At 43.2% G+C, this 18,081-nt stretch overlaps 1 protein-coding gene across 1 annotated transcript in view; it reads right to left on the reverse strand.

The window, feature by feature from the left end:
* Nucleotides 1–2,370: 2,370 nt before the first annotated feature.
* The window catches only part of LOC142495854 (arginine--tRNA ligase, cytoplasmic-like), a 67,946-nt gene continuing 52,235 nt past the window's right edge, over nucleotides 2,371–18,081 (reverse strand). The window contains exons 11-14 of the mRNA XM_075601890.1: nucleotides 16,072–16,162; nucleotides 10,235–10,404; nucleotides 6,088–6,335; nucleotides 2,371–2,520 (exon numbers count right to left, since the gene is read on the reverse strand). Of these exons, the coding sequence (XP_075458005.1) occupies nucleotides 2,411–2,520; nucleotides 6,088–6,335; nucleotides 10,235–10,404; nucleotides 16,072–16,162 (619 nt within the window). The 3' untranslated portion in view covers nucleotides 2,371–2,410. The remainder of the gene's footprint in view (nucleotides 2,521–6,087; nucleotides 6,336–10,234; nucleotides 10,405–16,071; nucleotides 16,163–18,081) is intronic.

Consider the following 18,081-nt stretch of genomic DNA (forward strand, 5'->3'; position numbering starts at 1 on the left):
TAAATCACTCTCTGATATAGGAGCTGTACTTGTGGGTTACGGGTACTTACGGGTACTTACGGGTATAATTATAGCATATTATATTACCTTACAACCACGGAGTATCCTCTATTTACGTGTATTCAAATGCATTACACTGGTTCAATATACTGAACAATTATACACAGCACTGATTCTGTTGAGAGAACCTGAGGGCTCAATATACAAACGGAGTGTTGCAGAGATATATGTATAACCTTCGCCTTGTGATATACATGCACCATTTGTGTATGATGACATCAGCTTTGATATATATCTACACGGTTGTTTTCTCTGCTTGATGCACAATCTGTCCCACATTACTCCAATATATGCTCCCTGCGTTTAAGCCTATTGTACACATTTTGTCTATGCCTCACCTCCGAGTGATCATGCTGTGATTAACATATGTGTACACACCTGCAATATTCATTGGTTTTGGTCAAGAGACCGTATATATAGCTGTGATTCAGAAAGTCAAGATTTTGTTTTACATATGGTAATACACCGATTGATTTATGACAAAACACTATCACCACTCAACATAATAGGGATTTTTAATAATGTATATGTGTTTTTAATATCTATGTAGATTTAATAAAATTTTATTATTTTTTGATTTCCCCTGTGAATCTGGGCACTACTCAGACATACAGTATCTAACTGTTGGACCAATTAAGTCCAGTAAATATGACACTACACACATGACAAGAGTCTGCTACTTAGAAGGGTTTCTTTTTTGATCAAACTCTTTGATCACCACTGATACTATTGTATTTAATACCCTTATAGCACCTGTCATTTATAATTACATTGTTCATATCATTTAAGGTGACAGCGGTCTATTTCACTTATTCAAAATTATAGTTCTAAGATAAGGTTCTACTTATGCGTATCAGTAAACGGTTACCAAACTGAAGCGTGTTACTATTGTTCTTGCCTAAGGGACTCTCAGTCATTGGGGATCCTGGGTAAGTGGAGGCGCTGCCAAAAGTATTATTATTACCCCAGGCTCCCAGTTAGTGGAGGCCCAGATCTCGCTGAGCCAGCAGGTGTGTACAGTACCAGTAGTCACTCTAGAGCAGCAGGAAAGAGGGCTACACAGGGTACGTGTGTGAATCTATATCCTTGCATCACATCAAGGACAAGTCCTGACGAAGAGAATACCTCTGTCTTTCCACAAGTGGTTGAGATTCTCTGTAGGCCCTCTAAATCAGTGATTGCTGAAATTACTCCTTCTGGAGTGATTTTCTAAGTCCTCAATTTTTTGTTAGGCCTGCAATTGCTTTTTTTGTTAGACCTGCAATTGCTTTTTTTTGTGATCTCCTATGTATGTAATTTGTGAGCTCCTATGTATGTAATTTGTTGCTTCCCCTAAAGTTTGTTTGTTGCATGAAATTCTTTTGTTCAGCTGTGAAATGGGTTCTCTAATGTCTTTTACGGTTTCTTTTAGCTACAGCTTGTGCATGGCACAATGTTCTCCATTGTTTCTTATGCCACTTTTGCTACATCATTGTATGTAGTTGATGCAGCTATCTGCATCAAGGGCCAAACCTGCTGAGAACATCCGCAAAATTGTATCGACACACTACATTGAAGCACAGCAGAGTTTTGTGACGTCAAACAGTTCCATCCAAGAATCCAGTTCAAGGTAGTATGGTTACTTCACTTCAATCTTGACACCAAATCCACGGTTCTGGTGTCAGATAGGTCATACTGTATTAATCTGAAGGCCACCACAGAGCTCTAAAAACACGTGTCCCACCTTGGGAGAGCAATACCTCATAGATCCATATTTTATCATCTTTATGATTTAATCCCACATTTAAAATAGGTAAATAAAATACAATTTAAACAAGTTGGTCAGTGTCAAATATTGTTTCCAAGACATAATTGTATAAAATAAACATCCTTTCCAAATCTTCTGTACCAGTTTGCGCTTGTCTGCCCTTACTTATATCATTCAGTTTATGTAAGGATGTCACTCTGTACCCCCCACTGTACCACACTGCGGAATGCGCTTTAAAAATAAACAATAGCAATAATCTGAATTACTCTATTTGTCCATTCTTTCTCTCTGATTCATCTTTCCCTTGTGTAAAAAGCCACATTGATCTAAGGGAAACCTGCATAATTTTCTGCCCAATCTCACCAAACGCCCATCCTTCAGCTCACAGTCACTATTTCACTGTTTGAAAAACTATGTCCTGATTTTTTCCCCTTAACCAGTTCCCAATACATTCAACAGAAAACTCAGAAGCAAACTTTTCATAAAATTATTTTATTATTCTTTATATTGAGTTTTAGAAAAGTAGAAGTCAAGTTTCTGCATTTATTGGGAAAATAATTTTTATATATAATTTAAATTTTTAAGGCTGGAATTGGTATAGAATTACATCCTCTGTACAGGTTTGATACCCAGGATATCAAAACCTCTGGCCATAATAGCAGCTGTAGCGTTGCACAGCAACATTCTGCACATGTTCACCTTGACAAACTGACCTGCAATACATAGAAACAAATGATGTAAAGACCAGACCAATTTAGATAAATATATTGTCCTCGTCATTTATTCTAATCACTGATTTAAGACCGTGTTTTTCAACTTTTTGGGGGGTTAAGGAACCCAAAAATCGTGTTGTGAAATTTTGCCGAGCACCAACCCTCTCTAATAGCGCGTCTGAGATCAGATGCATTGTAAGTAACCCCAATCCTCTCTCAGTGTGTCTGAGATCAGATGCATTGTACATTTTTATGTATTTGGTAAAATTTTCAAATGACCTGAAAATTGCAAGGAACCCTTTAGGGATGCACGGGGAATCCAAGGCTTCCTAGGAACCCATGTTGAAAAACACTAGTTTAAGATATACTATATAACTCAGCTCATATTAATGAAACTGAAATCACTGGTGCAATCTTCCATCATGTACCTAACAGCATGTATGGTACAGTGCTTGGATTTTGACAGTTTACAGTTTGAAAGCTATTAAAGAAACGTAAAAAATTATGTACGGTACAAGGTTTTTCATGCCTGTGTTTGCGCCGTAATGCAAAATTGAATACAAGTGAGATTGGGACTTCAAATGTGCAGTCCATGCAACCCAATGTCAATGTGCAGTCCCTTATAAGACCAAAGTGAACTAAGGGCAGTGGCATGTTTAATAAGTTGCTAGTATGATCAACACCATTTATGAAGTATTTAAAATTCAATTGAAAGCTGTCTTGGCGGTATAAACTTGCTAGCTTCTATCCATTGTTTGTCTAAGCGTATGTGTGCATGTGTATGTATATATATATATATATATATATATATATATATATATATATATATATATATATATATATATATATATAAACCATAATACTGAGTTACTGTGCTCAAAGCTGTGACCATGCAGCAAGCTTAAGCCTATAGGGAACCATGTTAAAAATGGTTATTGAGGCAAAAAGTGACACTGTGTGCTCATTTGCATGTCATTTCCCAGAATCCCTTGCTGCAGTGGAAGTGCTGTATGCTGGGTGATAATGGGGAAAGGCGGGGTTGCAGACCTGCCTAAGACTGCAGATGAGCATACAGTTATATTTGTATATATATATATATATATATATATACACACACACACACATGTAGAGGTATCAGTACCGTGTTAGCCGAGCTTCAATAATCAAAAAATAAATAGATGATACCGTTCTGTGGCTAACGAAATTCTTTTATTTGTGCGAGCTTTTTGAGATCAGTGTATCTCGAAAGCTCGCACAAATATAAGCATTTCGTTAGCCACAGAACGGTATCATCTATTTATTTTTTTATTATATATATATATATATATATATATATATATATATATATATATATAAAGCAGAAAATAGCCATGTTAGTCCAGTTGCGATAGTGCAGAATAAACTAATTTATTCTGCACTATATATATATATATATATATATATATATATATATATATATATATATATGATTGTATTTATATAGCACCAACAGTGTATGCAGTGCTTTACAAAATTTCAATACAAAATAAAGTACAAACAATAGAAATAAGTGCAACAGGTAAATGTCAACAGTCTAAGTGGTACAGAAGGCAAACAGGAAAACGAAATTCCAAAATCCATAGCTCAGCTGTAGAGAGTCAGTGTCCAAAATGTATAATATACTCATGAATGATATAACAGATTTGTTGTACTGGATTCAATAACACCCCTCTCGAAGAATCTGTCTCCAAATATACTCCTACATGTGGGGGACCTGTGTAATAAAGGTGAGGCTCGGTAAATAATGTCTGGCCCCCTATGCACAGTAAATTGCCGTCCCCCTGGAGAAAGACAGAAAATATAGAGTTATAATTCCAAAACACAATGAGTGGAGTGGATAACTCACAGTTGGGAGCTGGTGTAGTCCAATACAGCGTGCATCACGTATGTAGATAACAGCAGCAAACGTTCCATAGAGGAGGCACCGGAGCACAGCAATGAAAAGGAGGGGGCTACACACCGAAGAACGTTAAAAATCCTTTATTCCATAATTGACATCATGGTAGTGGATGAGTAAAAGGAGTCCTTTTACTCATCCACTACCATGATGTCAATCATGGAATAAAGGATTTTTAACTTTCTTCGGTGTGTAGCCCCCTCCTTTTCATTGCTGTGCTCCGGTGCCTCCTCTATGGAACTTTTGCTAAGTGGTACAGTATGTTGAGAGACTTACAAAGTAGGAGTAAAAATGCATTCGTAAATGTGCAATCACGGAGGACAAGGGCTTCTAGAGATAGTAGTAGAGCTGTAGAAAATGTAATGAAATGCGTCTTTCAAGAGGTGAATTTTAAGATGGGCTTTGAATGTGTGACGGTGCTTGACGAATATTTGTTAAATGTATTTTAAAAATGTTTTACCAGGAAGTAATACATTGAGAGTTACCTCTCGTTTTGAAGTATGTCCTGGCCACAGAGTTATGGTAATACAGTTGAACCCCATTATAACGCGGTGCTCTGGGTCCACATAATGAGACCGCGTTATAACCGGGATCACGAAATGGCCACGCAAGATACCCGGCATCTGCAGCCATGGTATGCTAAATTTATTAGTGTAGGGGGGAGGTGTGTGTGTCCGTTAGCAATAAAGCACTGAATATAAAAAATAAAAAAAACTTGGAGATGCGCGCCGCGTACGTGGACGCAGCCTGATGAAGCAGGGAGAGAGGAGAGAGCTGCAGAGAGGAGAGGGCTGCAGATGTCGGGTAAGTCCTCGCGTAGCAGCCATTTCATTAAAAAAATAAAAAAAATAAACTTGGAGATGTTTTTAAATTGGGAGCCACGCTCAGACCACGTTATAGTGGATCTGCGTTGTGGCGGATCGTGCTCTAACGGGGTTGAGCTATATATGGTTGCATTAAATGAACAGTGTAATATATTCAATTTACAGACATTTCACAGACAATTATAGATTATGATTATGGGCATATGTAACAGTTATAGACAGGGTTACAATTGTGTTAGAAGGATAGACCTGCAATATGTTGTGTTAGAAGACTTTAACCAACTTGGTAACCGAGCACCCTTTACATGGCTGCCCTTCGGCTGTCCGCCTTTGTGGCAACGCAGATTTATGCTGAAGGGGTTCTGAATGAATTCAGCTGGGCTTTGAAATTCCTTTGTCTAAAGTCATAAACCTTGCAGGGGTGGGACTGACGAAACACATTGCAAGAAATCCCAGATATTAACCCTTAGCACAATGGTTCTCTGCAGAGGGGAGCAGCTCTTGGGGAACCCTTTCAGACATCTGGGTTTGGGGCGACGCAGTTGTAGACTGAAGGTTTCTCAATTTAGGCCTACTCCCTTTCCCATTGTTGGCTTCTTTTATCTGATTAACAATTAACTCCACTGTCCGCTGTAAGCTGAAAGTTACAAAAATTATTTAAAATATTTATACTACACTTTTATTTTTTTTAATCTGCATCAATCATCAAGATTATCCTCATTCCGTATACCTCTTCCATTTGTTCGAAATGGTCCTAGGTGGCACTGCACCTTTAATAAAATGTCCATAGCTCTGGCAAGCACCTACCTGTTTGTCTGTCCTTTTCCACCCAGTAGCAGTTGTCGTAGAACTCTGTGAAGGTGGTGACTAGTTCATACAGGTATTCACATAGGGTGTGCAGTAGGAGGTCCTCCAAGATCTTCTGCAAGATCTCAGGGAATCGTAGGATACATTTGCCCAGCTTCCACTCCTTCTCATGCTCCAAAATGATATTAGTTTCCCTGGCAGCCTCGTGCAAAGCCTCATCGCTGATGTTGGCCAATCGTGCTATGGATCTAAAGTTAGGAAATAACTGGTTACATTGAAAAAAAATAATAATGCTAACTTTAGTTCTTTACAGTATTTTATAGCTTTTACTATATTTTATTATTGCGTTTTACAACATTCTGTTCCGTTCCATCAGGGGCACGCAAACTTTTTTTGCTGCGCCCCCCACCTGCTCTCCTGCGTACTGCGCCCCCCTCCTTACCTCGTGCGGACGTCACGTGACCCGCAGCGTCATTTGACGCGTGTCAAGTCACATGACCCCGCGGCATCAATGGACACGAGTGACGCCGGCATAGTCAAGGTAAGTTTTAGAGTTGCTGAGGCCTCACGCGATCCCCCGGCATTTAATTTAAATGCCTCGGGAAAGAACGTGGGGCCTCTGCAACCACCCGCACCTCCCACTTGAAGCACCGCTGCGATACCTGATGTTTTTCTTCTATATTTTATTAATAATTACAACATATAACATGAAAAAAACTAAAAATAAAATAGGATTGCTGTAAAATGAGGCAACCTTACAAAGATAAACTAATAACTGTAATAAGTAATTTACACAGCTATGCTAAATATTTGTGGATATTTCGTTGAAGTTTGGACATACAGAGCTAGTGAAAAAATAAGAATACCCAACTCTAAAAAAAAAAAAAACCTATTCAATATATTGTCAAGTCAACTTCCAGTGCTTAAGAAATGTTCAGCTCCATTCTAATAAATGGAAACTAAAATCTTCTCTAGCATGGGGAAATATTCTGTCCTCATCGCAGGTAACACTATACGACTATAGATAAACTCTTCTCCAACTTCATGCACAAAGACAGGGTGATCTTCTGAATTCCAAAACATTTATTAGAACATAGAGGATCAGTACATGGAATCTTGGTAGGAATTAATGAAAGTATTGAAGACAATGCATTCCTACAGTAGGCCACAAACAAGTGCAGATTGAGTAGGGGTGCCCAACCTTTTTTTCAGGCATGCCAATAATTGGACACACATTTTGCGGTGAGCCATTGTCATACTGCCCTTTACATCCAATTCAAAGGAGCAATCCAAGCACTTTATTTTTTAATTTTGTTAAATTTAATTTTTTTTGTTTTATACACAGGATTGAAGCAGGATATCCCCGGAGCTGAACCCCATTAATTTCAGCTTTGGAGACCCCCTGCTTCCTGAGATACTTACAGCAGGCAGGAGTGCCAGCATCTCTCTTCTCTTCAAAAGGTAATTTAACAAGGTCTTTATAGCAAAGGTAAGTATAATACTGGCGTTAGCCAGATTTTAATTGCACTACTCAATTGCACTGCTCATGCTTTATTTAACCCTGCCGCCAACAGAAATCATGGGGCCCAGGACAAATGAAAGGAGCAGGCCCTCCGCCACTCCCCCCCCTTAACCCTCCACACCCCACCGCACCCCCCCCCCCCCGAACCCATAGCGCACCTGCCGCGAAAAAATATTTTTTAGCACGCAATTTTTACTTAACTGTTTTCTTGTTGTGATACAGAAAAAAACATTACAATGCAACCTGTTTATTTTTGAGTGAATGACTGGGTGAGTGAGTGGCTGGGTGAGTGAGTGACTGGGTGGGTGAGTGACTGGGTGGGTGAGTGACTGGGTGGGTGAGTGACTGGGTGGGTGAGTGAGTGACTGAGTGGGTGAGTGGGTGGGTGACTGGGTGAGTGAGTGACTGGGTGAGTGGATGAGACTGGGTAGATGAGTGACTGGGTGGGTGAGTGACTGGGTGGGTGAGTGACTGGGTGACAGTGGGTGGTGGGTGACTGGGTGGTGGGTGACAGTGACTGGGTGGTGGGTGACAGGGGGTGGTGAGTGACAGTGTCTGGGTGGTGGGTGACAGTGACTGGGTGGTGGGTGACAGTGACTGGGTGGTTGGTGACAGTGACTGGGTGGTTGGTGACAGGGGGTGGTGAGTGACAGTGACTGGGTAGTGGGTGACAGAGTGAAAGGGTGGTGGGTGACAGTGACTAGGTGGTGAGTGGGTGACAGGGTGGTGGGTGACTGACTGGGTGGTGAGTGACAGTGACTGGGTGGGGGGGCAGGGGGTGGTGAGTGACAGTGACAGGGTGGTGGGTGATAGTGGGTGGTGGGTGACAGTGACTGGCTGGTGGGTGACAGTGACTGGGTTAAGTGACTGGGTGGGGGGGGTTGAGTGGGTGACTTACCTTGACCGGGTGGGTGCCGGTGCCGCTTCCTGCTTCCTTCCTGCTTCCTTGCCGCTTCCCCCCCTGCCCCCGATGACCCCTTGGCAGCTGCCCCATTATGGGGGGGAGGGCACGGGAGGTGGGCTCGGGGAAAGCACAGGAGGGGGGTGCACGGAAGTTGGGCTTGGGGGGCGCACGGGAGGTGGGCAGCATGGGGGGGGGCGCGAGATGCCGGGCGGCTGCAGCATCCTCCGCGGCTGCTGCTGGGTTGGCGTGTGGGAAGTGAGCTCTGGGGGCGGAGAGCGAGGCTGGCAGGCGGCTGCAGCATCCCCCGCGGCTGCTGCTGAATGGGGCAGGAGGCGCACGCGGGGGATGCAGGGTTGGCGCTTCCGTCCCACGTTGGGAGAGGGGGATCGAGGAAGCGAGGGGGAGGAGCGGGCCGCGGGCAGGGCCCACAGGCAGCAGGCAGGACACACTGCGGGACCTCGGCTCTGCGCATGCGCCGCCATTTTTTTTTTAAACTTTATTTTTTATTATAACGGCCAGGCCCTGACTCACGGGGCCCGGGACGCCCGTGCCTTTTGTCCCCCGCTGTTGGCGGCCCTGCCCCTTCAGGGCTTTTACACTTTTTTCACCAGTCCATGGGACAACTATTACATATATATGAGTGCTGACTCCTGTTCTCGTGCTTCAAACGGTATCGTATGGTTTATTATTGCTTTATGGGACAAGCACCCAATTTTGTCTACTTGCAAGTGGAGTGCCAGCTGCTTCTGTGGAATATATATATTGCTTTGGCCAAAGGGTTTAACAAAATACCCTTTTTCATGAGAATATTATTTTATCTTAGCCTAATTGGTGGGAGCGCAGGAATCGTTCTTTTTGTTTTTCTATATGTAAGGCCTATCTTTTTACCTGCAGCAAACTTCTATAGGGAGGAGCGCGGTATTATGTACAGTTTCTCACTAATATTAGGCAATCCTTTTCCTTGCTGCATACTCCCATAGGGCATTTTAAATTTAGTATCTCTGAAACGTCATAGGGGTAGGTTTATTGTCTCATATGCTTTACATAGCAGTTACTGAGCCCCTACCAATTTTCCAATTAGTGCAGGTATAATACACCCCAGTGTCAGTCTGGACATCACCCTCCATTGAGTGCTAGGTGAATGTGACAACTATTACATATATATATATATATATATATATATATATATATATATATATATATATATAGCTTTGGCCAACGGTTTAACAAAATACCCTTTTTCATGAGAATATTATTTTATCTTAGCTTAATTGGTAGGAGCGCAGGAATCGTTCTTTTTGTTTATTTAACAAGGTCATTGGACAACGTCACGGCTTCCCATGGGAGCTTTGAAGTCGCCATTACGAGAACCCCAGCAAACCCAGCCGGAGCTGCTACCATTCACCCCCTATGGAAGTAAGAATCTCCTAAAGCAAGGGGACCCAGGAGCTGAAATTAATCGGGTTCAGCTCTGGGGAAAAACATAATGCTGTGCGTGTAGTGCCTCTTTAAAGTGGCACTGAACCCCATTAATTTCAGCTTCGGGGACCCCTTCCTTTCAGTGATACTTACCTCTGTAGGGGTTGCTGGTAGCCGCACTGTTCGACTAGCAGGGTTCACATCATGGCGGCATTTCAAAGCTCCCGCTCACTGTGGGGCAATAGGAAACCGTGACGTCATCCAGTAACCAAAGTACCTTTACCAGCCCGATGTTATCGTACCTTATTCTGGTAAATGCATAGAGCAGAGCCACTGGGTTCCCTCGATCGTCCAACATCTTATCAAATGAGAAGATGTAGTCGTTCATTCTGTTATGGGAGAGGTCAGCATACTTAACGCATCCGAAAGCAACCGATGTATGGGCAGCTTTTAATTCCTCGGGAGTCAAGACCTTGAAGACAAAGAGCAAGGCATATTTATAGAGATGTATACTGCACATGTAATAAACTGAAAGCAACATATCTACAGTAGATTATAAACTCTAAGCCTGGGGAGCGCAAAGTTTTCTCCCTGCACCCCCCTGCCTGCTCTCCTCTCCGTGCTTCCCCCCCCCCCTTGCTGGGCTCTGGCATCATGTGATGTCATGTTGCCAGGGCAACGCATCTTCACGTGATCCTGTGGCATCATTTGACGCCGGGTTATCATGATGACGCGTCGCTGGAGCCAGGTTAATTGTTGGTTACAGAGGCCTCACGCAGTCCCCCGGCATTTAATTTAAATTCCTTGGAGGAGAGTGTGGGACCTTTGTAACCGCCGCTCCCCCCAGTTTGTGCACCCCTGTTCTAAAGGACAGAGACTTGCCCTGTAAAAAAAAAATCTGTGTAGAGCACAGCATAATGTACATGAGAAAAATGATGACTATTTACTAGCTATGCACTTCTGTAACCCAGGCTATGCGGTCTAATACAGCAGGCATGAGCTTATAGGGGTCCATGTTAAAATGGACATGACGTTAGAGGTGACACAGTCTGCTCATTTGCATGTCATTACCCAGAATCCCTGGCTGCAGTGGAGATAATGGGGAAAGGCAGGGTTGCAGACCTGTCTGAGACTTGTGAATGTGCTCACAAGTGATATTTGTATTTTCTAATAAGCAAGGTAAATGGTTTTCTGGCGCCATCTGGAGGACAAGAGAAGAATAAAAAATAAAAAAAATAAAAGATTTTATCCCCTTTGCAGGACTCTCTGGGACACAAAAGTTTAAGGCGCAATCCAAGCGGTCTATTTTTATTTTCTCCTATAGGATTGAAACTGGGGGTCTCCGGAGCTGACCCCATTAATTTCAGCTCCAGGAACCCTCTCTGGCCATCTCACCATCAGAGAGAAATAAGTTATTGAGCGCCTAATCTGTTACCTTTATATACTATACAAAGAGAGATATACACGTGTTAAGAGAATGACACACTGAATATAGAAATAAAGGTTACGTTTCAACACCGACGTCAATCACATATCATTTAAATGGGGCTTTTCTCTAAACGTGCGACATTATAAATCGAGGTCTTTTCTCTCCTTTGTTCTGTTTTTTTTTGGTTATTTCTTCCTCATAATTAACTTCATCAGTGCATAATCTGATGACCTGACCCGTGGCTATATTTGTAATAATATGTATTGCATAGAAGCCTTTAGCTCTTAATATGTTTTTACTTTCTACTTATTTTATGTTCATTTTTGACTTTTATTTTTAACCATAATTGTTCAATTACCCCCCCCCCCTCCCTTAATGTGCATTCCATTTTGTGATAATATTCATTGTTAAATTTATATATATATATATATATATATATATATATATATATATATATATATATATATATATTTTTTTTTTTTTTTTTTTTTTTTTTAAATATAACCTACCAATTCTAAAAGAACATGATGAGGTGGAATATTTCTGATCTTTTTTGTAAATAATATTCAGCAACTTCTAAACCTTCACTGTGTGGTATCATTGTATATAACCTCTACATCATGTGAAATCTATCTTCTATAACTAAACCTGTTATGTAAATAATCCTTCAGATATGATTACAGATGGACAACGTGGTTTCACATGTTTTGAAATATTCTTAGTAGTCCATTCAATGGCAGTTATCGGGCAGGCCTGGTGGGTTATAAAAAAAAATGTATGCATAGTTGGAACTATACAGTTGTGTGAAAAAGAAAGAACACCCCCGTTGAATTCTATGGTTTTACATATCAGGACATAAGAACAATCCTTAGCAGGTCTTAAAATTAGGTTGATACAACCTCAGATGAACAACAACAACACATGACATATTACACCGTGTCATGATTTATTTAACAAAAATAAAGCCAAAATGGAGAAGCCATGTGTGAAAAACTAAGTACACCTTATGATTCAATAGCTTGTAGAGCCACCTTTAGCACCTTGATTATTTTCTTTTTCAGCCATTCTGTTGTAGATTTACTGGTGTGCTTGGGATCATTGTCCAGTTGCATGACCCAATTTCGGCCCAGCTTTTGCTGTCGGACAGATGGCCTCACATTTGACTCTAGAATACTTTGGTATACAGAGGAGTTCATGGTCGACTCAATGACTGCAAGGTTCCCAGGTCCTGTGGCTGCAAAAAGAAGCCCAAATCATCACCCCTCCACCACCGTGCTTGACAGTTGGTATGAGGTGTTTGTGCTGATACGCTGTATTTGGTTTTCGCCAAACGTGGCGCTGTGCATTATGGCCAATCATCTCCACTTTGGTCTCGTCTGTCCAAAGGACATTGTTCCAGAAGTCTTGTGGTTTGTTCAGATGCAACTTTGCAAACCTAAGCCGTGCTGCCATGTTCTTTTTAGAGAGAAGAGTTTTTTTCCTGGCAACCCTTCCAAACAAACCATACTTGTTCAGTCTTTTTCTAATTGTCCTGTCATGAACTTTAACATTTAACATGCTAACTGAGGCCTGTAGAGTCTGAGATGTAACTCTTGGTTTTTTTACAATTTCTCTGAGCATTGCACGGTCTGACCTTGGGGTGAATTTGCTGGGACGTCCACTCCTGGGAAGATTGGCAACTGTCTTGAATGTTTTCCACTTTTGAATAATCTTTCTCACTGTACAATGATGGACTATAAAATGTTTGGAAATGGCCTTTTAACCCTTCCCAGATTGATAGGCAGCAACAATTGCTTCTCCAAGATCATTGCTGATGTCTTTCCTCCTAGGCATTGTTAACACACACCGGAATGCTCCAGACCAGCAAACTGCTAAAACTTCGGCTTTTATAGAGGTGGTCACACTTGCTGATGATCAATTAATCAAGGGCATCTGATTAGCAGCACCTGTCTGCTACTTAGCATCTTAATTCCTATGGAAGCAGTAAGGGTGTACTTAGTTTTTCACACATAGCTTCTCCATTTTGGCTTTATTTTTGTTAAATAAATCATGACACGGTGTAATATGTCATGTGTTGTTGTTCATCTGAGGTTGTATTTACCTAATTTTAAGAGCTGCTAAGGAACAGATGATTGTTATTATGTCCTGATATGTAAAAACATAGAATTCAACGAGGGTGTACTTTCTTTTTCACACAACTGTATATAGGGTCACCAGATTTACAAAAGTGAAATTCGGGAAACATTAAAGAAATATTTATAAAACAAATGCTATCACCAACTGCGTCCCTCCACTTTATGACTCTCCACCCCTCTCTGTTCCCCCTTCTGACATACACACACCATTCTCTCTCCACTCCGCTTCCTCTCCCCGCCATCGCTCCATTCTCTATCTCAGGGGTGCGCAAACTAGGGGGGCATGGGATTTTGGGGGGGGGCGGCGGTTGCAGAGGCCTGTGCTCTTATCCAAGGTATTTAAATTAAATGCCGAGGGGCTGCGTGAGGCCTCTTCAACCTCAACTTACCGGGATTCAGTCGGCTTCTGGACGCGTCGCCATGACAACGCGGCCGTGACGTCACATGACCCCCGTGGCATTTGATGCCGGAATAGAAGGTAATGGGGCGCGAGCACGGGTGGGGGGGAGAGGGGTGGGGGACACAGGCAGGGGGGCGCATCTCCAAAAGTTTGCGCTCCCCTGCTCAAACCCTCCCATCCCTTCATTCTCTCTCCCCCTTCCCATTCTGTGTGACTGTCTCTCTCTCCCCATGCTCTCTCCTCTTTCACCATTCTGTGTCTGTCTCTCTCTCCCCATTCTGTATCTCTCTACCCATTCTGGACCCTACCCGTCACTATTGAGCATGGGTGGTGGGGAAGCCATCTTGGGCCCTGGCAGCAGACATCGGAAGTGCTCACTGACTCAATTCCGGGTCTTACTGCTGGGGTCCCCTCTGCAGTCGGCCCCACCCCCACCCTTCTCTGCAGCCAGTCCCTCCCCCCCACCCGCCTCTGCAGTCAGACACGGCCTCCGCTCTCCTCCCTGCCAGCATCACCCGCCTCTGCTGTCCACGTCCATCCGCTCCTGCTCTGATGTTCAAAATGGGACAATCAGCAAAAACCGGGACATTTAAAAAATGTCAGGGCACCGGGATAGACCTTAAAAAACCCAGGACTGTCCCAGCTAAACCTAATTATATAGAAAGTTGGTACAATTGGATATTTAGTTAGCAGATTGATGTGTGGAGCACTCATTTGGAACTCATACCTAACTGCGGAAAGAATGCAGCAAACATTCCCAAACTGTGAGGATCAGGGCTGCGTTGCTAAGCAGCTATTCTGCAATGTAGTCAGTGGTGTGAGGGACTACTTTTATGCTCATCCTCTTGTCCCTGATGAAGGTCTCCCGTGTGAGGCCGAAACGTTGAGATATAATGACCTTTAATAGAAAGTTATTGCCTGCAATTTCTATGATTTTATGCATCTGGAGTTATACAGGATATTCCCACCTGGGGCATCTCAATTGCAGTGGAGACCTGGTGAATCATATGGCATAGGACTGTGCTACTTTAGTTGTTTCAATTACTACTCCTACACCCCATTGCTGCTGGAAGTCTGGCAGCAGCATTGGGCCAAAAAAATCCTGTGATTGCGACTGTGTGATCATTTGGGTAGCAACCAGGTGGTTATAACATGCCATCCCCATTAATGCGAACAAAAGAGGAGGGTCTCTGCATGCAAACATACAAACACACACACACACACACATATATATATATCCGTGATGAAATGTTGAATTTTCTTTTTTTTTCTATGCAGTAATATACCTTTTGTTGACTTACCTGATATGCTGTGTCTTCTTTTCTTGTTCTTTGGATCTGGGTGAAGTATAGGTTTACATATAATATGTTCATAGACAGTGTGACGTCTCTGCTGGAGTAGTGCAGTATGTGTGCTTTTCAGCATGGAGGCAGTTCAATTCCTCCTTGAGAGGCTAGCTACAGGTGCAGCCAATTAAGACAGAACTCATGAATAAACAGTAGGTTTAAAAGGCAGGACGGAAGCTGCCTAAGGAGTGATTGATTTTTCCCAGCCAGGGGAGAGAGAGACTTTTCCCCAACCAGGACGACATTGGTTTGTCTGGTCTCTAGGCCTGCATGGAGCAGGGTCTTGGCACCATCTGGGAATCACACCCAGGGAACTGAATTGCCACGGGCGTGAACAAGTTGCAGGTTGCAGCCCTGCTCCAAGGAACTGGTGTTCCAGATCTGAGGAGGAAGCAGAGCTCTGATGTATCCAGAGGGATTGCCTGGACTCGCTTGGGACAGAGTTCCCCAACTGTCAGAATATTATTCCCTGAGACTGTATTGTATGTTTTGGGGCTGGTAACTGGCTTAGCTGGCCAACCAGGTAGATAGGGCCTGTGCGGTCTAGTAAGTCTCCCAATGGAAGTAGGGTTTTATTTTATTGTTTGTGTTTTTCCTTAAAGGGACAATGTGCCTATTCTTCTGTAATTATTGTAGAGAATAAACCACTGGAGTTAAAGCCTAACCCATTGTTTGGCCTCTTACTGATCCCTGCCGCGAGGCCGTCCTGCCACAGGTGGATAGCCTCTTTAAAATAAAATCCCTATCTTTAAATTATTTAAAAAAAAGTAGTAATATCACTAACACGTACCATCATACTTAAAGTGCTATTATTAATTTAGTCATTTACCTTGTCCCTTTCTTTTTTCTTTAACTTGTCCATTGAGCGTTTCAGTCCTTCCTCCAGTAAGTCTATTACTGATCGAGTCTTAAATTTTTTCCTGGAGATACAAACACATCATGATGCATGAACAAGCGAGTAGCATTTGGCAGAACATGTATCACACTGTTCAATAGTGTAACGCATTACAGGCAATGGGCAGATGTATATCTATGGTTGAAAGTTAAAGTGGTAATTTTGGAAGGAAAAATGGTTCATATCCCTTTTCTTCCCATTTATTTTTTTTTTTAATTGAGTATTATCAATGCCTCTATTTAGTAAATCTAACTGGCCATCAGGATACGTGATTAACACTTTAAAAAGGCTCCACAATGCACAGTAAGTTACAGCCTCCGTGTTCGTAGAGCTAGAAGGTCGTATCCCTGCACTGGTCCTATTTTTATATTCTGTAGCCTGGTCCCCCTGGGCCCCTTACCTTGCTGCAGAAGGGAGACAGCTGCACTGTGGCCACGCGGGTGCCGCCGGTGCAGCGGGAGGACCCGTGGAGAGGGAGGTGTGTGACAGTGTAGGACGACTGTGGTGAGGGACTGCACCAATAGAGGGGGCGACCGGGTCGCCGGTGTCCCGCGACTGACAAAGGAATAGGGTGCCGCCATCTTTAATGTTATTGCGCATGCTCGACATCCGGCGCATGCGCAGAAGAAGCAAGTGGCGGCTGCCGTTAGTTGCAGGCACAACCAGGGACTACACCTCCCAGCAGCCCCAGGGGCTGCTAGATCATCTGACCCACGGAAGCCAATAGGGCTTTAGTATTCCCTGCAGCAGGGAATTGATACAATTCACACGCTGGAGACCACGCCAGTCGGAAGAGGGAGCTGGACCAAGTAGGTAGTGTCTCAGAGCCAGTGGCTCTAAGACTAGGCCTAGTACATTTCCCCCTTAGGCCCCAGCTAGGCCCCGACGCACAGTAGTTTGTGGTTACTTCAGGGAAGGCCCCTTAGACAGGGACCCTCCCCACTTTACTGCCTAGTGTGAGGGACACAGTGAAGACGCTGCACGGTGAGTGCAGCCTGTGGTCTGGGACCAGACCACCTCCATTGCAAGAGACTCTGGAGATATTATCAACGCCGGAATTCACCCCATGCGGAGGTGGACGCCATCGCGGATGACCACGTTGGATCAGATGGATCCTCTTCATTAATCTGCATCACGCGGGTGCTGGAGCTCCCGGGCAGGTACTCAACTAAGTGCACCAACACTTCACGGGATAGCGCTATCTCCTACGTTTGGGTGGGCCTTGACATTGGGAAACGTACATCAGGGTATTGGTGCCTGGCACCCAATGTACTTTGGGGGCACTCATTGGTGGTATAAGGTTGGGGTCTATTACACTGTGTGGTACAGGGTACTGTTATCTTGTGTCCAGTAAAGATTTTTAGTATATGGTCGAGTGCGTATTATTACTATTGTTGCTGTAAGGGGCTCATCCCACGAAGTTGGGATCCCTTGCAGGTGGAGGCGCTGTCACCAGTCGGATCAGGTACACCCCAGGCTCCCAGCGGTGGAGGTTCAAGCCTCCTGTGAGCCACAGGTAACGCACCATATCTCCCATAGGGTGGGGGAAAGTGCGCTACAATTCTATTCACAAAAATATTCTAGATGTTTTTTGCAAAACTTGTTTTCCACACGCTCTTGTTCGGGAATTTCTTTATTTTGAAACATCATGGTTGACCCATGAAATACATGTGTTTTTTTACATATGTGGGCCGGGCATAATGCAAGTAGTAATGACCATCGTTGGACAAAGATGATACTCAACTGAATTCCGAGGGATATCAAAAGACCAGGAAGATGACCAAAAGTAAGATGGGAGGATGAAATCAGAATATTAATTGGAGCAAAATGGAGAAGAGAGGCATGCAACCACAGTACCTGAAAGATCACCGGGGAGGCCTTCATCCAGGAGTGGATCGACAAGGGTTAAAATGATGCTGCTGACGATCACATATATATAGAAAG

The sequence above is a fragment of the Ascaphus truei genome, chromosome 5 (assembly GCF_040206685.1).
Source record: "Ascaphus truei isolate aAscTru1 chromosome 5, aAscTru1.hap1, whole genome shotgun sequence".
NCBI classification, from domain to species: Eukaryota; Metazoa; Chordata; class Amphibia; order Anura; family Ascaphidae; genus Ascaphus; species Ascaphus truei.